The 22,419-nt window shown below is 35.0% G+C and overlaps 2 protein-coding genes across 3 annotated transcripts in view; both read right to left on the minus strand.

The window, feature by feature from the left end:
* Window positions 1–765: 765 nt before the first annotated feature.
* On the minus strand, window positions 766–9,376 carry LOC133516089 (uncharacterized). Its single transcript, XM_061848801.1, has 2 exons — window positions 4,663–9,376; window positions 766–4,619 (listed from the first exon to the last, which is right to left on the minus strand). The coding sequence occupies exon 2, from the start codon at window positions 3,372–3,374 to the stop codon at window positions 2,430–2,432; it is 945 nt and encodes a 314-aa protein (XP_061704785.1). The 5' UTR covers window positions 3,375–4,619; window positions 4,663–9,376; the 3' UTR covers window positions 766–2,429.
* A 123-nt stretch (window positions 9,377–9,499) lies between these two features.
* The window catches only part of LOC133516085 (lachesin-like), a 114,451-nt gene continuing 101,531 nt past the window's right edge, over window positions 9,500–22,419 (minus strand). For both annotated transcript variants that reach the window (XM_061848798.1, XM_061848799.1), the window contains exons 6-9: window positions 15,870–16,001; window positions 11,270–11,389; window positions 10,688–10,867; window positions 9,500–9,748 (exon numbers count right to left, since the gene is read on the minus strand). In XM_061848798.1, coding sequence (XP_061704782.1) covers window positions 9,564–9,748; window positions 10,688–10,867; window positions 11,270–11,389; window positions 15,870–16,001 — 617 coding nt within the window. In that variant the 3' untranslated portion in view covers window positions 9,500–9,563. The remainder of the gene's footprint in view (window positions 9,749–10,687; window positions 10,868–11,269; window positions 11,390–15,869; window positions 16,002–22,419) is intronic.

The following is a 22,419-nucleotide window of genomic DNA, read 5'->3' on the forward strand; positions in this document are numbered from 1 at the left end:
GATACTTTCCTAGCAAAAATATAAAAACATCCAACAGATGAAAATAAATAATTTTTTATGACCGATAAACTCATAAATGTAGCAGTCTTATTTATTTTGAATCGAAATGACCATTCATTGTAGGCATATAAAATAATAATTGTATAAAATCAAAAAATATTGTTACCGGCCACTTCATTCACGCCGAATTGTAAATATTGTAATAGTCATCAAAGTTTGAAATAGCCAAATGATTGACTTTTTAACTTCATTCATGGTTGCGCTTCAATCTTTAGCTTTACTCGGATGAATAGGATGAATCTGATTTGCAATATAAGCATTGTCGTTAGTGTGATAAATTTCGTAGACGTCTACGAAACTAAAATCGATCCACTATCCCTCTCTAACCACCTATAATGTTACGAGTAGTATTACGTAGGAGCTTAAAGCTCGAGCCGATATTGAATCGCTAGGAATAGGGTCGTGGTCGCGGTACAAAAACTGGAAGCGCATTAATTCAATTGCAACACGAAAAATGCATTAGCGCCCCGAGGCGTCCATTCGTCATTGTCCTGCAATGTCCTTTTGTGAACGATTTTTACTTATTTTACTCGTGGCGTAATGTATGTGGTAAGTTCGTTGGACCGCTTTAATAATTTACCATTTCAACTGAATCTGACGGAGCACAATTTTGCCGTTCACTTGAATTATTATTATTTTTTTAATTTATTTAGAAAACAAAATTTGTTTTTAGTTCATTTACTTTAGATATATTTATATATCTAAAGTAAATGAACTAAAAATCGGCCTAAAGTTTCCTACGTTACTAAGAAAACTATTACATAGAAATGTAAATCACGCAATTATAAATTACCGGTTTAGTTGTGTACTACATGCAAGTAAGGTAAGAAAACATACAAAACTATGAAAAATAATACTGGACTGGAACCAAATTGATCAATTTCTAGAAAACAAAATTTGCCGAACTTTGTTCTTGAACACGGACAAACTATGAACAAAAATATCTATATCGTTAAGAGATTCATTATACAAATAACAAGTGCGCCTAAAGAAAGAGTTTTTAGCATACTGTGTGCCACAGGAGGAAATAGAAAATGTGGGTTTAGAACGTGAGTGGAACCGAGAGATTTTGAAGGAAACGCTATCTAATAAAAGGTTAGAATCTATGTGATTTCTAATAATTATAAATAAAAATAAAACATCTGGATATGCTCTTCTTTTCTCCAACGGAGGGAGACTATGTCTAGCTGCTGACGAAAAATAATCACAGTTATAGCGGCCGGTTCTGTAATCAAGGGACTTACAAAAAAAATCTGAATCCTTTCAAGTCGTGACTTATGAATGCCAAAATGTGGGCTCCAAACAACACTGCCAAAATACTACGGACGAAAGAGTAATACAAAAGTTTTAACGTGAATGTACTTTTGAATGGTTTACTTAAACGCAAAATAATTCCTATTTTTTTATATGCTCTCGCCACAATATTATCTATGTGTTCAACAAAGGAGAGTTTAGCATCCAGAGTAATCCCTAAATCTCGGATCGACGACACCCGTGAGACACTGCTACCAGCTAACTTATAATCGAAAGTTATAGGATTATGTTTACGGGTAAATGTGATAGTGTAGCATTTCTCAGCGTTTAGAATTTCGCTGACAATAGTCCTCAAATTGTGACAAATCGGATTGTAACGCAACACAATCATCATAATTCCTAATAGTCTTATATATTTTTGTGTTGTCTGCATAAAGTATGTGGGATGAAGACTGAAAGATAGTATCAATATCATTTACATATAAGACAAATAGAAAAGGCCCCAGGTGAGAGCCCTGGGGAACCCCTGAGGGAACGGGTAGAAACTTCGACCTATAGCCCTTGAGTGCAACCGCCTGACTTCTATTACTAATGTAAGACTTTAACCACCTAAAGAGGTCACCGTGTATGCCGATCCTGAAAGCTTCTGAAGTAAAATTGTATGATCTATTTTATCGTAGCATTTAGAGAAATCGGTATACACGGCGTCCACTTGATAATCGGCATCCAAAGCATTGATAATATGGTCGGTATAGGTGACTAAGTTAGTGTCGAAGCTTCTACCTTTGAAAAAAACATGTTGATGCACAGACATGTGTCGAGAGACCACAGCAGTCATTTCATTCGTAACAATTTTTTCGAAAACCTTAGCGAATACGTTATACGTTAGCGTTAAGCGGTGGTGGCCGAGTGGATATGACGTCCAACTTTCGATCCGGAGGTCGCGGGTTCAAATCCTGGCTCGTACCAATGAGTGTTTCGGAACTTATGTACGAAATATCATTTGATATTTACCACTAACTTCTCGGTGAAGGAAAACATCGTGAGGAAACCTGCATACATCTGCGAAGAAATTCAAAGGTGTATGCGCATTGGGCTAGCGTGGGGACCATAGCCTAAGCCCTCTCGCGCATGAGTGGAGGCCTGTGCCCAGCAGTGGGACGTATATAGGCTGAATTATTATTATTTATATTAGCGAATACGCAAAGTTTCGAAATTGGTCGATAAAGCTTAATATTATGTTTATCACCGCCTTTGTGCACCGGTGTAATGATAGCCTGCTTCCAGACGCTAGGGACAATACCTTCACTGAGAGACTTTCTGAAAAGTTTCGCCAAGGGAGCCGCCAGCTCAGCGTAAAGTTTAGAAACTAATAATGGATGAATGTTATCAAAACCTGCACCCTTATTAACACATAAGTTTTTTAAATGCTTGTTTACTAAATTATCAGTAATATTAATACTAGAAATATCTACAGAAGGGGACGAAGGCTGAGGAGAAGGAAGTCGTGATTGATTACAACCAGAGACAAAAACAGAACTGAAATAATTGTTAAAGAGATCACAAATAAAGCCTTCGGGGGAGGATTTATCATTGAAATACATGTTAGAAGGTATTTCATTTGCAGAAAATTTTGACTTAATAAAACTCCAAAAATATTTAGGCGAAGAAGTAATTTTCTTTTCACTGAGGGCAATGTATTTAGTATAACAATCTTTACTGAGTTTCTTTTCCCTTTTTCTTAGTAATTTAAACTCAGCATAATCAATAACGTTATTATATTTTTTCCACCTAGCATGAGCATTCAATTTGTTTTTAATAATTTTAATTAAAGGCCTGTTATACCAGGGAGGATATCTAGAAGTTGAGCAAACCTTACGCTTTGGAACGAAATCATTAACTAAAGTGTTCAGAATAGAGTAAAAGTAACTTGTGGCACTTTCCGTGTCCATAACGTCGATCACAGACCAGTCCACATCGGAGATACCTTGCCAAATACTATCAAAGTTGGCTAAATGATAAAGATATTTATAATGCGCTATGGAATTTAAAGACTTCATTTATGACAAAGGAAAAGAAATAACTAACGTTTTATGCTGTAAATCTTCATGTGTAAGAGGAGATAAACAGGCTGATCCCTCACAACCAACATTACTCATGACAAGGTCTAAGATACGATCATGAGCATTGACACACCCATTGTACTGTTGTAATCCAGAGAGAGAGAGAAAGTCAGAAAGTGCAATAGCTAAGGGATTGTTATTGTGATTAAGTGTTAGTATTGAAAAATTATCTATGTTCCAAATTGCGTGAGAAATATTAAAATCACCTAACAGCAGATAAGTATCACTAGGGTGACGACATATAAGGTCATTGACATTATTAAAAAATAATTGCAACGAATCAGCATGATTACGATTATGCGGGAAATAAACACAGGCTATGCGTAAAAAGCACGCTCGCTCTGACACGGCAGAAGACGACCCCGTTGCAGCTAGGGGCAGAGACAGCCATAATTCCTCAGAGTACGTCGCACTACAAAGGTCGCCAGAGTGTGAATTATAACGATATTACTCACCATATATTATAATAATAACGAATATTAAGGCATAGCGATAACTCAAAACGGTCGGCTAGGAGTGGATAGTAATTATTTAAAAAAATAATTTTGTGTACACTACAATAAGATATTTAAGCAGTTAACCTTATTGAAAACGGTTGGATGTCTTAGAACATTTATAAGGAGGCAACTTCAACTTTTCGAATAAAAATAAATTGGAATAAAGTAGCTAGCACACAGTCCACACACCCACACACACCACACATACACACACACACGCGCTGATCCGTTCTGAAAGCTGCATCGCGTTCAGTGCAGATACTTCGGCTGAGGGAAAAGAAGATATTCTGAAAAACCTAAGATTGCCTACGACAAAATAATAATACCGAGCTGGGACCCGACCACTGATTACTACACACCGTATGCTACACCCTTCACGCACGTCAGTATGATTTGATATTGTACATCTAACGGAAGTGTGGAAGTTACGGCAACTTAAACAGTAAAAACAAGTGTGATGTGATCGTTATGTAGTGGCAGTAGACAGGTACCTCACGCCGCTCTCCTCGGTAAAGAAAAACACGTGAAAGCTTGTCGTACTAAGCGCCGAAGTACGGTACGGTACGGTCCGAGGTCGTATGGAAGAGTTAGGCACGGGCGGTTCTGCAAGGCCCTCTAGATTCACTTCAAGTTTCTACGGGACCCGACGTAGACCTGCCCGCATCGGTGGCTACGATTCGGGGACCTTATTGGAGAAATCGAGGGTTTTTTCTTGTGCAATTGCGGACAAAGTTATTATGATGAATAACTACGAGGAAATATGGATATATAATATATGAAGGACTGTACGTTCGACATTAGTCTGGCATGCCTCCGCCCAGAAGTCACTCAGGCATATCATTTCCGATTTTTCTCATCTTGCTGACGGCGAGTATTTGCACAGACATAAGTCGTATCCAAGTAGTGTAGTATGGACTATATGTAACTCACCTGCCCCAGTTCTCGAAAATGGTCATGCCGCACTGTGTTGGGATCGATCTATCATCACTGACAGTACTTTTGTAGCAAATAAGCCTGACATTATGCTGATAGACCGATCGCAGTACCAGGCTGTGTCGTCGACGTCACCATCCCCCATGCTGAAAAGGACAAGCCCAGCAAGAGCCCAGAACTAACTATTTTCATTGTATTTCTAAGCAAAACTTATCTTAATATACTTCTTAGATCCTATGCTAACCACCGTGTAAAGATTTGATAGACGGACGGACGGACAACAAAGTGATCCTATAAGGACATTACTACACAAATTGACTAAAGTCCCACAGTATAAGCTAAATAAGGCTGGTGTTGTGGGTTAGACAACAAATACTTAAATATAACATAGAAAACAGGACCAAAATCCATGCTCATCACACAAATAAATGCCCTTACCAGGATTTGAACCCGGGACCATCGGCTTCATAGGCAGGGTCACTACCCACTAGGCCAGACACATCCTCCTCCTCCTCCCTTCCTCTTGCACAATATGACCTTACATAATCGTTGTTCCTTTTCGCTATCAAAGTCAAACTGACCTCTCGAACTTTTGAAAATGTCAGGAAAATATATATTTAAGAATATATACGATAATCAAGGGTTTCAGAATACGTTTAGATAAATAAATAGGAATTGGTTTAATAGGGACATTTATTTCAAATACCTATACTTCAAAAATTACACATTTATTGTCAAAGTCAACGTAACTTTAGGATTAGAATCTGAGACAAATATTTTAAACAATAAGAATACAACATGTGAAAGTTCATCTATAAGTAGTACTTAATACTCGTTATGATAACTTACGCTACATAATATTTTATGTTTTTTTTTTATAGTTAGGTGTGTATCTCTCAAACTTAAACTATGTTGTGATTTGATACTAAGCTATAATTATATATGCACTATTTATAAATTTTATAATTAGTCCATATTTTATATTACAAATAAATTGTAGTACCTCGAATCGTCAGGTGACAAGCAAAACTCACTAATTACCATGTTCCATGCCCATAGCTATAATGTTACCATGTTCATAGCCATAATGAACCATATTACTTCTTAAATAATGTTAATTTTTGTTTAATTATTATTTATGCTTGTCACCTGATGAAATAATCTTTGTGAAATGCTGAATAACATTATGTTTTTGGTGACTTCAGGCATTAAGACAAGTAACAGGTAAGTTTGCTTGCTCTAATTCATTCCTAAATGCTTATTCTGAACTAACAGTTTGTTAAGGTTTTGATTTGGTTACGACATGACTTGAACGATCACTCATGCCCATTAGTGCGCGGAGTCGTGCCTCCCAGTGCATTTTACGCGCACTAACCTTCTAATGACACGTCATTAGACGTTTTACTCGCAGTTATCGGTAGTATAGGTGTTGTAGTTGTGACGTATTCTGCTCTACGTTACAAAAAGCTCTGAAAAACAACTTCATAACAGCACGACCTGTAAATTGTGCTTAGTTAAAATATATTTTGTGTGCTTTGTTTATAACGTATTTCAATAAAATTCGCGAGTTCATTACCTGAAGACCGTGCATTAAATAAATAAAGATTGAATCGCGGAAATGCAAACGAACACAATTTAGAAGAGAATTTACAACTCTGGCGGACAAAACGGCGAAGGCGGTGGAGAATAATGATTCGGCAGCACCGCAGATGTTCGAGCTCCTGTCCGAAATAGCTTGTTTGAAACTGAAGCCACATTGATACACTTATGGGTTGTAAATGAAGATCAATTTCACGCAGACCAAGAAAAGGCGATGCAATATAAATAACGTTGGCATCAGTTAAAAGCCCTATTTCCCGAAACACCTCCTCGCATCGTTAGTGCATCGTCACTACATTCAGCGGAATCTACAGTCCTAAAGCCAGGCAAGCAGCGAAGCCTTAAGCTTAAGCACCAACATACACAAATGTCTCTGTTTGACCCAATGGTTGACTGGTAGAGAATGCCTTTTGGCATTAAGTTCGCCATTTGTAAGCACACGACAGCTTGTCGTAACATCTTAAGTAGTAGAGCAACTGCGTCAACAAAATATTATTTTGAATGACTCAATGACAGACTCTCCTGACGAAGTAAATTTATTGCACTGCGAGTCGTGTGAATGGCGTATCATAAACAAATCGAAATTTTAACAAATTGTTAAATCAGAATTGGCCTTCTGCTGTTTGTAAAATATACCGTGCAGGTGGTGTAATGTACTGTCGAGATAACTCTTGCAAAAATCTACGATTCCCACCCATTTCTAACGCTTTAAATTAAAAAAAAAAAAAAGATCTTCAGGACTTCGATCACATTCCATAACTTATTTAACTTAACAACCTTTAATCATTTTTAGATGGAATAACTACTACATGATTATGTTCATATAAATATTCATTGAAGTAATTTTATTTTACACGGAAGATTCATAAGTGTTATAATGAGATGCACAAATTCGAACCTTCTTTGATAGGATTACTGATATACATATATATAAAGATGAATTATTAAGTTTAAACGTTAGTTTTTACCTATAAATATAAAATTATATAGTTGACATTACAAAAAAAGAACCTGAAAATAAATAAAGAACACTTAAACCATATTATGAGTTGGATGTACGTACTAGGAAAGTACTACAAAAATTACCTATACAGATAGAATCTGTGAAAGTGACTTTATTGTTAGAAAAGCTACACCTGTTCCGTAGTATATACGTATGTTGATAAGATAACGTAAGTATCTTTATTTGTTGTAATAAATAAGATTACAACAATAATTGTAGTAAAAATAAGTCTGCACCCCAGTGTTTTTGATTTCGAATTGATATAACTGAGGTAAAACTTGTGGATTTTATATTAGCATAATAACTGTACACTTTAATCAGACTATTTTTGGAAGTATTTGGGTATCGCAGCAGCAACCTTTATTAACTAATTTGGATGTGTTATAAATGTTGCGTTTTTAATTTTGTCTGATTGACTTAACAGGGTACTTAAAAACAAAGCAATTATTAGGTTTACCGCAGAACACGGTAGGTAATACGAAGTCGTTAGAACTATCAGGCCAATTCGAGTTCCAATTATTCGATCTGTTCCCACTATGATTTTAGTTGAAAGTTGACATAATGCGCATTTCAGCAGGTTCTCTTGTCAGGTATATGTTAAATATCAGGCTGATATCCAAGCCATATCTAACGTTAAAGTGACCTTCGCAGCTACTTATGTTATCTAACGGAGATTGGAACCATCTCATATTGAAATGATGATAGATCCATGTTTGGTCAGTATGACATTTTATTGTTGGAGTTGACTTATGTTTTGATTTCTAACCTATCTCTATGAACAACAGATAACAAGTACTAACTTAACAAGTACCCTGTTAACTCGGATCGGACAAAACTAAGAACGAAACACTAAACCTACATCGAAAGGTTATGTTGTTGTGTGTATTCTTTTTCAACAGTTCTACGTATGGACTATACTACGTACAGATATACGCAAATGAGATAGAAAACTTTTATTTAATAAACATATTTATGAGTATAAACCATAATATATATTATAAACGAAACTTAATCACTAAACCTAAATGTATCTAAACTTAAATATATACATGTAAACTAAACATGTATAAACATCTACCTACTGTAACTTGCCCCGGGCTGCTCCCGACGCAAAGGTGCCGCATCATGCTTGCTGCGTTGCTGTGTTGGATTGCGATGGATAAGAGATGGATTTTTTTAGCATTGAGAAACTAAAGCTTTGATGTATGTACGATAACTTAATTTTAGTCGACTCTTTTATATTTGGACATTCGATAATTCATTTACATTATTTGATCGTTATGAGATAAGTAACGTGTCTTATAATAAAGTATTATGTACTAGTAGACCTTTGATGACATATTGTGGTATAACATTTTAAAATATGCAAATACAGACCAATGAAGATAAAGTATTCATCTTGCAAACTTTGCTTTATGAATTTTTTATCGTCCTAAATATATTTACGTTCACTCCAAAAACCGGAAATATGATTAGCGGAGTTTCCATCGCGCGTTATTTTTGAAGTTATAGATGTCCGCTTTTGTAAAAAAAATGTACTTACGCTATTTAAACATATTCATTCTGTTATCAAGTATTTTACAATTCTGGTGAGTTACAGTTTCCATTTGCAAGTCTTTATTTTCATCTAGTAACAAGTTGGTACCTACAGTACGCAGTAAAGTCCAACGTTAAAAAATCAAGTATATAATGAATCTACTATTTCCTGCAAATAATTATGTGATGAACGTTTTAGGTTTCAATGTGTTTACAATTTCAGTTTTATTCAGACTAATTTTGTGATTTGCCAATACCGCTCTGGGATTCCTGATACAAACTTACATTCGTAATTACCATGTTTAAAACCATAAAACCATTTTAGATAAAGCTCAGGCTTAAAAAATATATTATTAGTAATTATCCATATCTAGGCATACAACTCTTCATATTTTTCCACATTTTTAGGTATGTATTTATGTGATTGATAACTATTATATTCTGGATTTCACATTCCTTTAATTAAAGTAGGAATAATTAGCAGCTAGATGAAACAGTTTCGATTGTTTTTATATTTCCATTTACATGTATATTTGTCATCAATATTCTATGAAAAGTTTAAAATGTAGTAACATATCTGAGAGCAGTAAGCATAAGAGCATAGAGCTGTGGTGGTAGCCGTTGCGCGAGGGAGTACTGTGCATGGGATGAGGCCGGGTGCGCCCGCGCGGGCAGGTTGCGCGCGCGCTGCCACGCTGCGCCCGACACTAGCGGCTCGTCGGGGAAACCGTTCAGCTCTAATCCTAAATGAAACAAATAATTTATTGTGCAATTACAAATATACAATGTAGCGGAAAAAAATAACTTGCGATAATAAATAAGAATGGCATCATAATTAATGCAATATATCTGTGGGACCTACGGAATTGATTTTTAATAATACTTAAGTCATCAAGAACAACTATTAGATTCAGCACCAATAAGTGAAAATGAGTTAATGAAATATTACCTAATTTAATCATTAATTAATTTATTAATTAATTGATCATTTTCAATGACTATGAGCTGTTTCCGCGGCTTCGCGTGCGTGAGGTTCGGTGATCTCCATTGTTCTTCCTCTTCACTTCCGGGGTGCATTTAAAAATTAAAAAAAAGGAGTCTCTGACAAATAAAATGTCGAATTTCATTAAAATCAGTTTAATAGTTTAGGTGCGAAAAGGTACCAGCTCACGCGATAACGTTTATAAATGCTTAGGATTTTAACGTATTACTGTTATTGTATAAAAAGCAACTTATTCTTATTGAGTTCTAATGAAATTAATATGTACTTACACATATTAATATAAAATAATAATAAAAAGACAGAAAATAACAAAAGTTCCCAGCAGGTCTTCGTAGAATATGATATAAAAGACAGGTGTCTAAAGATTACAGTTCTAAAAAAAATATTTATTTATGAATGATCCAAAGTCACTTATAAAGACTAATCTATTATGTGTTTACTAGAAATGTCCTAGGATACAAAGAAAAGCGAGAAATCAATAAATCTATATTATAACTTTAGTATTTATAAAAATAGTACTTACAATCACTAATAGAATCATTGGCAAGTTTACCTTTTGCTTTTATTTAATATATAGGGTAATATAAAGAGTTACTAAATAATGATGACGTGTCTGGATTGAAGATAGCCAGTAAAGTTTTTTTATTACAAGATTAAAAAGGTTTAATGTCGCACTTACTATGTAAACTGACTTGGCTCTCCATCTTCCCCAGCGCGTTGACCGACGCGCACACGTAAGTTCCAAAATCACTTGGTGCCAAAGATTTTATAGTTAAATTCATCCATAGGGAATATTCGTTCACTAAAGTTTCTGTTACACGGAATTTCGGGTTCTCAAGAAGCTTGTCGCTCACTAAGGCTGAAAATAAAGAATTTTATCTTAGTTTCGATTTGCTTCTGGTACTTTTTATTTATTCAAAAGAACAGGTTCAATAATATAAGTTTTGTACCTAGTCGGTACACATTTTAACCATCTGGATAAATGAAAATGTTGCCAAGGATATTTCTCTACTTATTTATGCTCTAGATAAAGCTTTTAGGTCTCATTAACATGTAAGTACGAAGTTCCTAAAACTTCTAACACAAAATAATTAATAAGATTCAGTTTTAGTTAAGACGTATTTTTCACTAAGAGGTACGTTATAACAGGCATAATAACATTTAAAGACATTAGAAAATGATATTTTGTGGTTATATAATTTTAACAATATGTTTTATTGCATATAAAAAATAAATAGCAATCAGGTTAAATAAAACTTACCATCTTCTCGATACCAGGAGTTCATAGCTTTCGGGGATGCTTCAATGTAGCATTGTAAAGCCACGTCGCTGCCCAGCGGCGCTCCGACCAGCTGATTGGTAACTTTAACTTGTGGTATGACTGTGGGGCAAAGCAATCATCCTTAATTTCTATATTTATTATTGACTATAAATGAATAAATATTATAGAACATAACAAATGGACTAAGTCCCACAGTAAGCTCAATAAGGCTTGTGTTGTGGGTACTTAGACATCGATATATGTACATAATATATACATATTTATAAATAGGTACTTCAATACATCTCTCATCACAGAAATAAATGCCCTTACCAAGATTTGAACACGGGACCTTCAGCTTCATAGGCAGGGCCACTACCCACTAGGCCAGACAGGTAATTAAACATACAGGCACATATACATGCTGCTGCTGCTCCTGCGTGGGGAGCTATGGCGTGTCATTAAAATAGGTACTTTTTTGGAAGGACATGGACCTACGTATTCCCTCGCGCAACTGTATAAATTAGGCTGATTACAATGACATGATTGCTTGTATAGGTAGGTGGGCACAGAAACAAACTCGGCTCTACAATATTAAAATAAAAGTTTTCACTTTGAGACGGAAGTATAGCATATACTCGTCCATAAAAAAAGAGAAAACTTTTCTCCACTTTTTATTTTTATTCTATGTATTTTCCATTCTCCATCATTTCTTAGTTAATGACACCATGAAAAACAAGGTTTATAAGTTTTCCTTTTTTTTCAAATGGCAAAAAATAATAATTCAAAAAAGCGAAACCTATACACCTAGAATATATTTAATATGCTGATGCGATCGACATCAAAATCAAAGTGATTTGTTAAGATTTCGTGAGTGGAAACTGTTTTCTCCCGAAATGGAATTTCATGGAAAAGGTACCCTTATTTCATGAGGATCACAAATAAAATATTGGTTTCATAAAAGCTTAAATTTAATTTCCCAGAAAATACAGAGTTATGCTCATAAGCTTTAAAAAAATCACAATAGACACCGATTCAGTAGCAAAATCCTGCTTCTACACGACTGGCGACCTTTAAATTAAGAATTATTGCTGTTGAAAAACTTTATATTGTAGTGTGAGTGTGTAGCGCTCAGAGATGTGACTTATTTGAAATACTTGTATTTAAATACCTTTTAAAGAAAACTATTTTGTATTTTATTTCAAATAGTTTTTGGGACCTATTTTCTATTTTCAAAATACAAAATACTTTTTATTAGGTGAAGTAAGTAGGAGTTACAATCTCTTCTGACGTTACAATCCTTGCAACTCTCTCATTCTTTTATGGTGACCGGTCTGGCCTAGTGGGTAGTGACCCTGCCTATGAAGCCGATGGTTCCAGGTTCAAATCCTGGTAAGGGCATTTATTTGTGTGATGAACACAGATGATATTTATTCCTGAGTCATGGGTGTTTTCTGTTTTTTTTTTGTGTATTTATTCACTATGAATTTTTTGAAACAGGGTTTAACACAATAAGCCACTATTGAAAACCTCTAGGGTTTATGTAATAGTTGGCAAGATCGCGCGGACCGATCCGCGTTTGCTTAATTCCTTGCTTGCTTGCTTAATTTCCTGTCGAAGCTGTTATTGTATCTATCGTTTAAATATCGACCTTTAAGTATATGTACTTAAGTATTTATAACTATTTATAATTGTCTAGTACCCACAACACAAGCCTTAATGAGCTTATTACTGTGGGACTTAGTCAATTTGTGTAATAATGTCCTATAATATTTATTTATTATTTTAACATGGAACTGGTGAATCTGTTTAGTAACGCCGCAAATGACCACAAGCGTAGCGAGAGATTAAAAATGTTGAATTTTAAGCGTTGCAAGGGTTTCAAGGCACGAGAGGTAAACAAACTTTTCTGCCCTGGTGAAACACAAACGAGACGTTTTCACCAACCAACGAGAGGTATATACTAGCTGTAAAACATTACAAATCTAAATTAATGCTTTTAATAATTGACCGTTAAAAACCATCACTTAAAAGTCCATTCAACCGGTAAACATGAGGAGACACAAAATTTGTACTCTAGAGGACTGATATACACACTATTTTTAAAGAATAAAGAAAGCCTTTCCAACTTGTAAATTCCGAGCAATACTAACTTTTTAATTCAGACTAGGTATTCACTATTTAAGAGTATCTTTTATCGCAAAGTATTTGTATTTTAAAAAAGCATTTTGAAAATACCTATTCTGTATTTAGTATTTTACATACAAATTTGAAAACTATTTTGTATTTTGCATTTGAAATAGTATATCAAGGAAGTATTTGTATTTTGTATTTAAATACTTTTTATAAAGTATTTTTCACATCTCTGGTAGCGCTAGCGATGCGTATAGACATCGGTACAATAAAGTATAATACTTGATATGTGTGATCGAATTTTATTCCAATAACCTTTACTTACTAAGTATCGTATGCTTGATTTAATTTAGCGTTTTATAGAATCTATGAATAATTAAGTCCAGTAGGTACTGGGCTTAGGCTTTCTGGCTTGCCGAGTAGACTAATTAAAGTTTACTTTTTCTATGAAAGTTTAATAATTCCTCATGATTTAAATTATAATACTTTCCTTTATATTTTTACACCAGCACACTATGCAAACGCCGTACTTTACTGCAGCGGTAGGTATTTTTTTTTCCATTGTGATTGACATTTAAGTCGGAAAGCCTACATTACGAAATTAGTGGCATGAAATTAATTTCATGACATTAGTTTTACCAACAGTTTCACGTGTAATTTAATATTTTCGTAATGCATGCAATAATTTCATGAATGCAATAGTACATTATTGCAGAGGGCGGGAAAGGGAAATTTATGGATGAGTTTCGATCTATATTCCGACAAAGAATCGCGCGAATCCATGAATTGCTGTTCCTTCCGAGGCTTTCTTCAAACATACGAAGAAAGAAGGTAAATTAATCATAATTTAATCATTAACCACCACTCAAATTGAACATTCACATCAAATACGTCAAAAACTATTTCCCTCTTTAATTATTAAAAAAAGTTAAAGCCACAAATAATTCAGCCATTCGGTACCATTCAATATTCATTCAATATGCATGAGATCCTTAAAAAATGTAAAAAATATGTATATATATAGTCTTTGATTTTATTTAGCAGTATATACGCGCGATCATACACGACGGTCTTGTAAGAACGAGACATGTAAGGTCGTTTATCATACTATATCACTCTATCCTATAGCTTGAAATGATGCTGACCGGTTCGTGTAGACGCGGCCCGCCGCGGCTATTTGAATTGGTTGTTTGCGTTTTTCTTAATGGATAATACATATTTAAAAAAAAGCAAAGAACATTACAGTAATGAACTTGCCGTCTGTTAAAACACGACAATACTGGTTTGTTTTTGTCCAATTCATAACTTTAATCACACATATCGTGGTGGTTGGTTTCCAAATGCACCGAGAGATGGCGCTGTCACCTGCTCAAACTAGCTAACGACTGTTTGTCGTAGAATATCAAGTGTGTATTTTTATATTTTGTTTGTGAGACTTGTTTGGGAGATTATTACAGTTGTTATAAAGTTCAAACGGCTTTAATTTCGTAAAGGACCCTTGGTACAACCTTGTTCAGTTTTTATTTTAAGTATTTGAGTTTGATCATAATGAAGAACTTCCCGTACTATTTTTGCTACAATAAGGTGAACATTTCCGAACACATTAGAGAAAACCAATTTCGTGCCCTGTGCGTTTTTTTTTGTAAAATCAGTTTCACGCCACTTTTAATTGCTTGGTAAATAAGTTAACAATACTATTATTACTATTATGGAATAATAATGACATCAATAAATTGCTCGGATAATTAGTTTACCATAATATATATGAAAATGGAAAGGAAACATTATTTATTGGTTATACTAAAGGTTTTTTTAACTATAAACAAAGCAAGAACCCTCTTAATTAAAACAGATACTTGTAAGTAGTAGTTAACCATAATATGAGTATGAGATGATGATATAAAATCTTAAGCTTATGCATAACACATATAAGGTAATGTACTTTCAATTTGAAACTAAATTCAATTTTTAATAATTCGCGCGCGCACGCGTTTGCGGTTGCGTGTGTGTGTGTGTGTAAACGACTATTCGAAATAGCTTGTTGCTAAGCCTACTTGAATAAAGCATATTTGAAGTTTGAATAACATGAAATCAAGTTTTTAAGTTTTCTTGTGACGTACGTATATGATACAATATTAATAATCGTTCAAATTAAAATTATATTTTTATACATTGTAAAGCAGCGTTTATTTCCGTTGATCTGATGTAATGTACTAAATGAATAATAGTTATTTGTACAACAAGATACCCAAGTTTGATATTGAAGGCCTGTTTCACAATGTCCAATTAAAGTATTGGATAGCTAATTAAGAAATAAATTAACTACCAGATAAGACTTCCAAAACAAAGCACTTTATCTACCATTTAAGCTATATACTCGTACTATGGCAACTAGATTATTCAGGACTTTAACTTGGACATTGGACTTGGACAAACAAGTCCCAAGTATCCCACAATATTGACTTACAATGTACTTGCACGTGGTACCGCCGGCTTACGGTCGGGGGCACGCCGTTGCTCGCGATGCAGTAGTAAGCGCCCATGTCGTTCCGTTGGACGTTCGACATGTCCAGGCTTTCCCCTTTGTAGACCTCCACCACTAAAACAAGAAAAATTAATCTTATTGTCCTTATAAAATTGTGATAAAACACTAATTGAAGATTAATAGAAGTCCATATTATTACCGTGCGGGCTATTCTGCTAAGTCGAAAGTCGCAAACCTTGTAGAGTTAGATTAGATTAAGAAAAGTTTGCAGCGATTTTGATAGCCCAGATTGTGCAAGTGTTATTTTAAGCGTCAAAACTTTTATGAAATTATGACTTTATATAGCACTTGCACAGTCTGGGCTATCAGAATCACTGCCAACACAACTAGCTTGGTCTAGCTATGACTCCATTTCAAGGACGTAAGGGATTTGCTAGCTTAGCCAACAATACCTAAAGTTTTGCAAACCTTTTTACTTCTCCAGAGGAGTTACGAAGTTTAATTGTGAACGATGATCATGGTCTTGATGATCAAAGTCTTAAATTGTTAAATTTTAATCGACCGCCTCGCCCTGCCCATGTAGTTAACATGCTAATCGTTAATACGAAAGGGGACAGCCGCTTTACCATACAAACGCTGTCCCCATTTTCCTCTCCGGATATTGACATTATGGAAAATATCAGTACATAATTTGATGAACATTAACCATAGCAATACCCTGACGTTCGACTTTTTCCGATTTTTTGATTATTGTAAAAATAAAGAACGAAAAACAGATTTTATACAAATTTTTAAATGCTCCTAACTCTTATAATTATTAAAAAATTAAAAAAAAAACTAACGTAGGGAGGGGCATAGCTGTGGTTGATATACAGCAAATTGTGACAAAATATTTCCAATAATGTAAATATCCAAAGAGGAAAATGAGGACTATTTTGTATGAAAAGGAGACTTCGCACGGGTTCTCACTATTAACTGTTTTTATTTATAATTTAGGCCATAGGCTTTAAACAATTGGGTTTTATTACATACATATATACATATGTATTAGGAAAACCCATATGTATATATGTATTATAATTACGAATGACTACTTCAAGTTTGAACTAAGAGTATTATCTACAACATTATGATTGTTGTACCTAATAGTTCAAAGTTTAGGTAGTCGTAGGTATGACTAATTTGAGCTCAATCTCCATAGGGTTAGCTAATTGCCTAGGTAAGAGTCCCTCCGATCAGCTTGGTACCATTATACCAAATTTTTATCTAGATGACATAACTTCAATGTTTCTGTTGCAAGATTTTACTACATTTCTAATTAGTTCGATCGTTATTTAGGTGGTTACAAGGAAGTTAACAGTGTTAAAAAATATAACGTGTAATTGCTTATCTACCCATTGCTACGTTTCAAAACGTTTTCCGTGTGCCTGAAAAAGTAGCACCTATTTAACACCAGAATACTTAATGTGGTAAAAAGGTTACGAACATTTTGAAGAACAGGTAAATCCACTTAAAATGCTTTATTTTAGGACGTAAAAGAGCATAAATATACAATCAGAACAATTTTATTTTAATCTATGTTTATTTCGACGTTTTCGGGTAAAACGTGTTATTTTTCTACAAAACAAATTCCACCCATTTGCATTTTTTACTTTGTCAGAAACTTTTGACTTAACTTGATTGGAACGTTAAACGAGGGAAATTAAAATTATAAAAAGTTGAATGTCTACCGTAAATTGGTTCACCGGTGCGCTATTTAGGAGTTAAACAGCATGATAGTCGAGGAAGTTTGCGGTTATTTATAGGTGGGTAGGTTTAACTTTTTTCAGAGAATTCGTAGCCGTTCGAGCGCGAAAAAAATATTCCGGCGCTGCCAGCGTCGAGATGAAGCGTCGACGTGGAGTGCGGCATTTTCCGTTCCACGGAAATATCGTCCATTCTGAAATCGCTTTCGAGTATAAAATCTTTTATTATGCGAACACGGTTCATTTAACGCGGCATTAAGTGAATTTGTCGAACAACGTATTTTAAAAATGAACGGGTAAAAGAGCTGTAAAATACCTAAGACAAGTGAAGGGGAGAAATAATGCAGCAGGTCTGTTCACACTGCATTTAACAATTTTAGTGCATGTTTAATCATTATTTAATGACAAATAAGGGTCGGTAGACAACAAGCGTGATTAATATTATTATGCCGTATTGTCTTCGCCCTGAGCATGTGTTCCGTTCTTAACGTTTAGTTTTTAAATAATTAATCATATTCCGCGCGCTTCAAACCGTTTATCGATGCAATGTCAAAACGCACTTCACAGCGATGCATATTGAAATGTAAGCCAGTAGGACTAGGATCGCCCGAGAATGATCCTTCAGACGACATGCTAAGGACAGCCATCAGCAGAGCGCCTCAGGGGGCGAAAGAGCGAACTAACGAAACGCACGAGGCGTGCGGATCGACCGCTATAGATTTTATAGATTAAGCCTCCAATCATGTTTTAGTGTTATATCGCGCGTGACAAAAGGCCTAAGATTGCTAATCGTACCGCCGGCCTGCGTATGAAAGAAGAGAAGGTGCTAAACGTAAGAAGAACCGATGATATGAAATCTCATAAGTGTATTTGATTTTTCTGTAATAGTTTTTACACAATTTCACAACACAATTAGGCATTTTTAAAAATTGGCAATGGCATTACGTGACGCGCTTCCACTGCGCAATTCGCCAGACGACTGAGCGCAGCGGTGTAACTAAATGCGATTTTGACACCCATTTATTAGCCCCATTCGTAGTGCTCTCGTAAGGCCAGTCTTTACGAAGTCTATGCTAATTAAATTAACATTAAAACTTGCCGTTAGATATACACACATAACAGTATAGCGTAAAATAACTATAGGTTTAAGCAAGTTAAGTTGCAGTCTTTTTTCGTCTATGCGTTGCATTCCGACAAAACATTTTAAAATGTCTTATGTCCCTGCAGTAACCGCAGTGTTTACGCCGTTTTATGAATCGCGCAATGAACTTAGCAAGAATTTGTTTTAAAACTTCGTGTAGTTTAAAACCAGATAGAGATTATCGTTACACAATAAATAAAAGTAATAGAAAAAGCATGAATACAGGTAATTATAAGATAACCAGGCCGTAAACAATATATTTAATTGGCAGTTAGTACATACTGACATTAAAAGAACCATATACCAAAACGTTAATAAGATATACATATGTAACTATTTCAAATCTAACTACATGATTTTGTCGTAAAAAACATAAAATCTTTAAAGAAATTCAATACATACGTACTTTTTAACTATCGAAAATAATAACAGTAGGTATAAGTAAGTACCTATATTGAGAATGTCTATCTACCTACTTATTCTTCCTCATCTGTCGAAAGAACAAAAGTGATATTTTTATGTATCTGCATCCATCCACACAAGCCGTGTTATTTGTTCGTGACGAAGACGTTTCCTTCGCGCAATAAGAGCGCGCGGCGACGTGCGTCTGTGACCGCGCGGCGACGTGCGTCTGTGACCGCGCGGCGACGTGCGTCTGTGACCGCGCGTGGCAACCAACTGGCTGACTTTTGTACCGTAGACGGGACGAGTTTTGTAGGCATAAATTAAAAAGCTGTATTAAAAGCAATAAATAGTATATACATCAGGTTTTTTTTATCACGAAGATTTTTAATTACTGTTGTCAAAGTAATCTAGTAATTAAAACATGCTCTAATAAATAGGCGATATAAACATAAATACCTAATGCTTTTTAAAAATTAAAAGATAATAATCACACGTACAGGATAGGTTATTCGGTAGCTACAACATTAATGAACCGAAATTACCAACCTGTGAACTCATTGAATAAACTTTTACATAGGTATGTAGATAATTAGATATTAAATGTGACAAGTCCACCATTTTAGTGTAATTAAATATTATACAGAAGTGCCACAATTAGTTCAACAACTCCCGTCCGATACGTAAATTTATAATAATATGTATATGCGACCTTTGAATGACTTTTTTTGCCTATTGTGTGTTTTTCGAAACAAGCTCTTTTGATCCTAATATATAGGAATAATAATATGTATAACTTGATTATAACTGTTTTGTTACCTTTTATATTGAAATAACTTCCTAATATAGAAATCATTATCTCTTAGTACAAAAGATGCCTGTGATTATGATTAATATCTACTTAACATAATATTTTTCCATTTGAGAAATGCCAATTTAAACACCCCAATAAATAAATAAAATACAAAAAGAAATACCCTCGCCGGGATTCGAACCCAGAACCACTAGCTTCCTGAACTGGATTACCTACCAAAATCCGCCAGGCTAAACCGGTTGTCAATCTCAGTAGATACAAAGAGAGCGCCACTAGTATAAACGAAGTTTTGAAAGAGGCATTTTTTTGTATGGAGTTAGCGTTCTCTCCTTGTGAGTATTTAATACTCACAAGGAGGTTCTTTGGTCCACAGGGAGCAAATAGATAAAAAAAAATATTGTGACTGGATTCGCGGAAAAAATATAAACTTTAAGGGGTCTGTGTGTCTCGCAATACCATCCATATACATCGTCACAGGTCGTACCGGGCCCTGGAAGACCAATGGCCGATTTTTGTGAAGCCAGTATTAAAACCAAACGACGCCGAGTAGATATACGACCTGGTTCAATTAAGAAGTTCTAGTGAATTGTTTTAGGCCCAGGTGTCTGCTCGTTTATCGAGTTGTAAAAAATTAGCACTTTTTATTAAACAATTAACTAAGTTCTGTCAAAGAGTGAGAGACGTCACAGGAGACCGAAGAGCTGGCAGATTCATCGTTCAGCGTATTACTTTAATAATCCAATGAGAACATACTGCCAGCGTTTTCGGTACCGCAGGGGCCTTTTTTAGATTTATTATAGTTTTAGATTAAATCTATTTAGTCTTATTTTTATTTTAGTTTAGTTTGTATCTAGAAGCAATTAGTTTCATACATGCTTTAATTCTTTTATTCCTCGCCTCTCGTGACATTAGATAAATACCACGTGTGATAAGAGTGCCGTGTGTCTTACTAAGGGGGACGCTTTATTAGTATATTGGTAAGGTTTAGGGAACATCACACTCAGAAGCAATCACGCAAAGCCTTCATAGAATAGAGACTTCATGAACATGTTATTAACCACATCTGACCTCGTAATTAAAAAATAAGCAAACTTTAGTCTGATGTTTTATCTTTATTAGTTCCTTCTAGTATTAAAACATCAAATGTAATACAGTTTCTAGTTTTCATTTTATGTAACATGATAATGATGATGAAGATAAGTAATTAGTAATGTGCCGAATTATTTAGATACTAAGTTATTGTTATTATTTATTATAATATGTATTTTTATGTGTTTATAGCTTATAAATATAGTTTTTAAGTGCATGATATATGACGACCGGTCTGGCCTGGTGGGTAATGACCCTGCCTATGAAGCCGATGGTCCCGGGTTCAAATCCTGGTAAGGGCATTTATTCGTGTGATGAGCATGGATATTTGTTCCTGAGTCATGGGTGTTTTCTCTATGTATTTAAGTATTAAATATTATATATATCGTTGTCTAAGTACCCTCAACACAAGCCTTATTGAGCTTACTGTGGGACTTAGTCAATTTGTGTAATAATGTCCTATAATATTTATTTATTTATGATGACGATAAAATTTATGACGATGATCATGAGCCCGTAAATTATTGCGGGTGACTAAATAAGCACCCCGTCTGAAATGATAGCTGGGGGCCTCACCCAGGAGGGCCATAACTAGAATAGTGTTTATCAATACCATCATTATTATTATCCCATGCAGGTGAAGCCGCGGGTAGGAGCTAGTTCATTATAAAGTGTTTTATAATAAAATTTAATAATTGACAACATGCTATCTATTGTCAGTGAAAGTGGTATAGTCGAACACATGAAATGCGTGATTCAAATAGATTTTTTTAAGCTAAAACGAACGTAAATGATTACCTGTCCGTTTTGTTTAACGAGACAGCAATCGGGCAGCTAGAATTAGTCACGGTCGGTTCGGGGCGTGAAACTGAACATCACTACGAGCACGTAATGAAAACAGTACAAATGTATTATGATGTCAAAACAGATTCAACTCGCACCAGCAGCAGATGGTATACAGTGATTGTGTGTTTGACTGACACCGGTCATGTTGTCTCCCTCAACTCTATAAATCATTTCTGTGACAAATCGCTTCATTAGACTTTTTTTAATGATTTGAACAGTCGGCTAGATTGATGCGGTTATGTTTTACTAAACACAGAAACGGAGGGTTGTTGTTGTCCTAGAGCACCCCAAAGGTGCAAAGGGCCTTCACAAGCTCGCGCCACGCCTTCCTATCTTCAGCTCGCCTTCTGGCCTCGCTCGAGCTCAACCCGACCGCTTGTAGCTCGAAATGGAGGGTACCCCAGCATAAGATTTATTTAAAAAATACTTTTACAGTACATATGGTGCTACTTTGAATGAGCACGTTCCGTGCATATGCCCAAACTTTAAAGAGCC

This window comes from Cydia pomonella, chromosome 3 (assembly GCF_033807575.1).
Source record: "Cydia pomonella isolate Wapato2018A chromosome 3, ilCydPomo1, whole genome shotgun sequence".
Taxonomy (NCBI): Eukaryota; Metazoa; Arthropoda; class Insecta; order Lepidoptera; family Tortricidae; genus Cydia; species Cydia pomonella.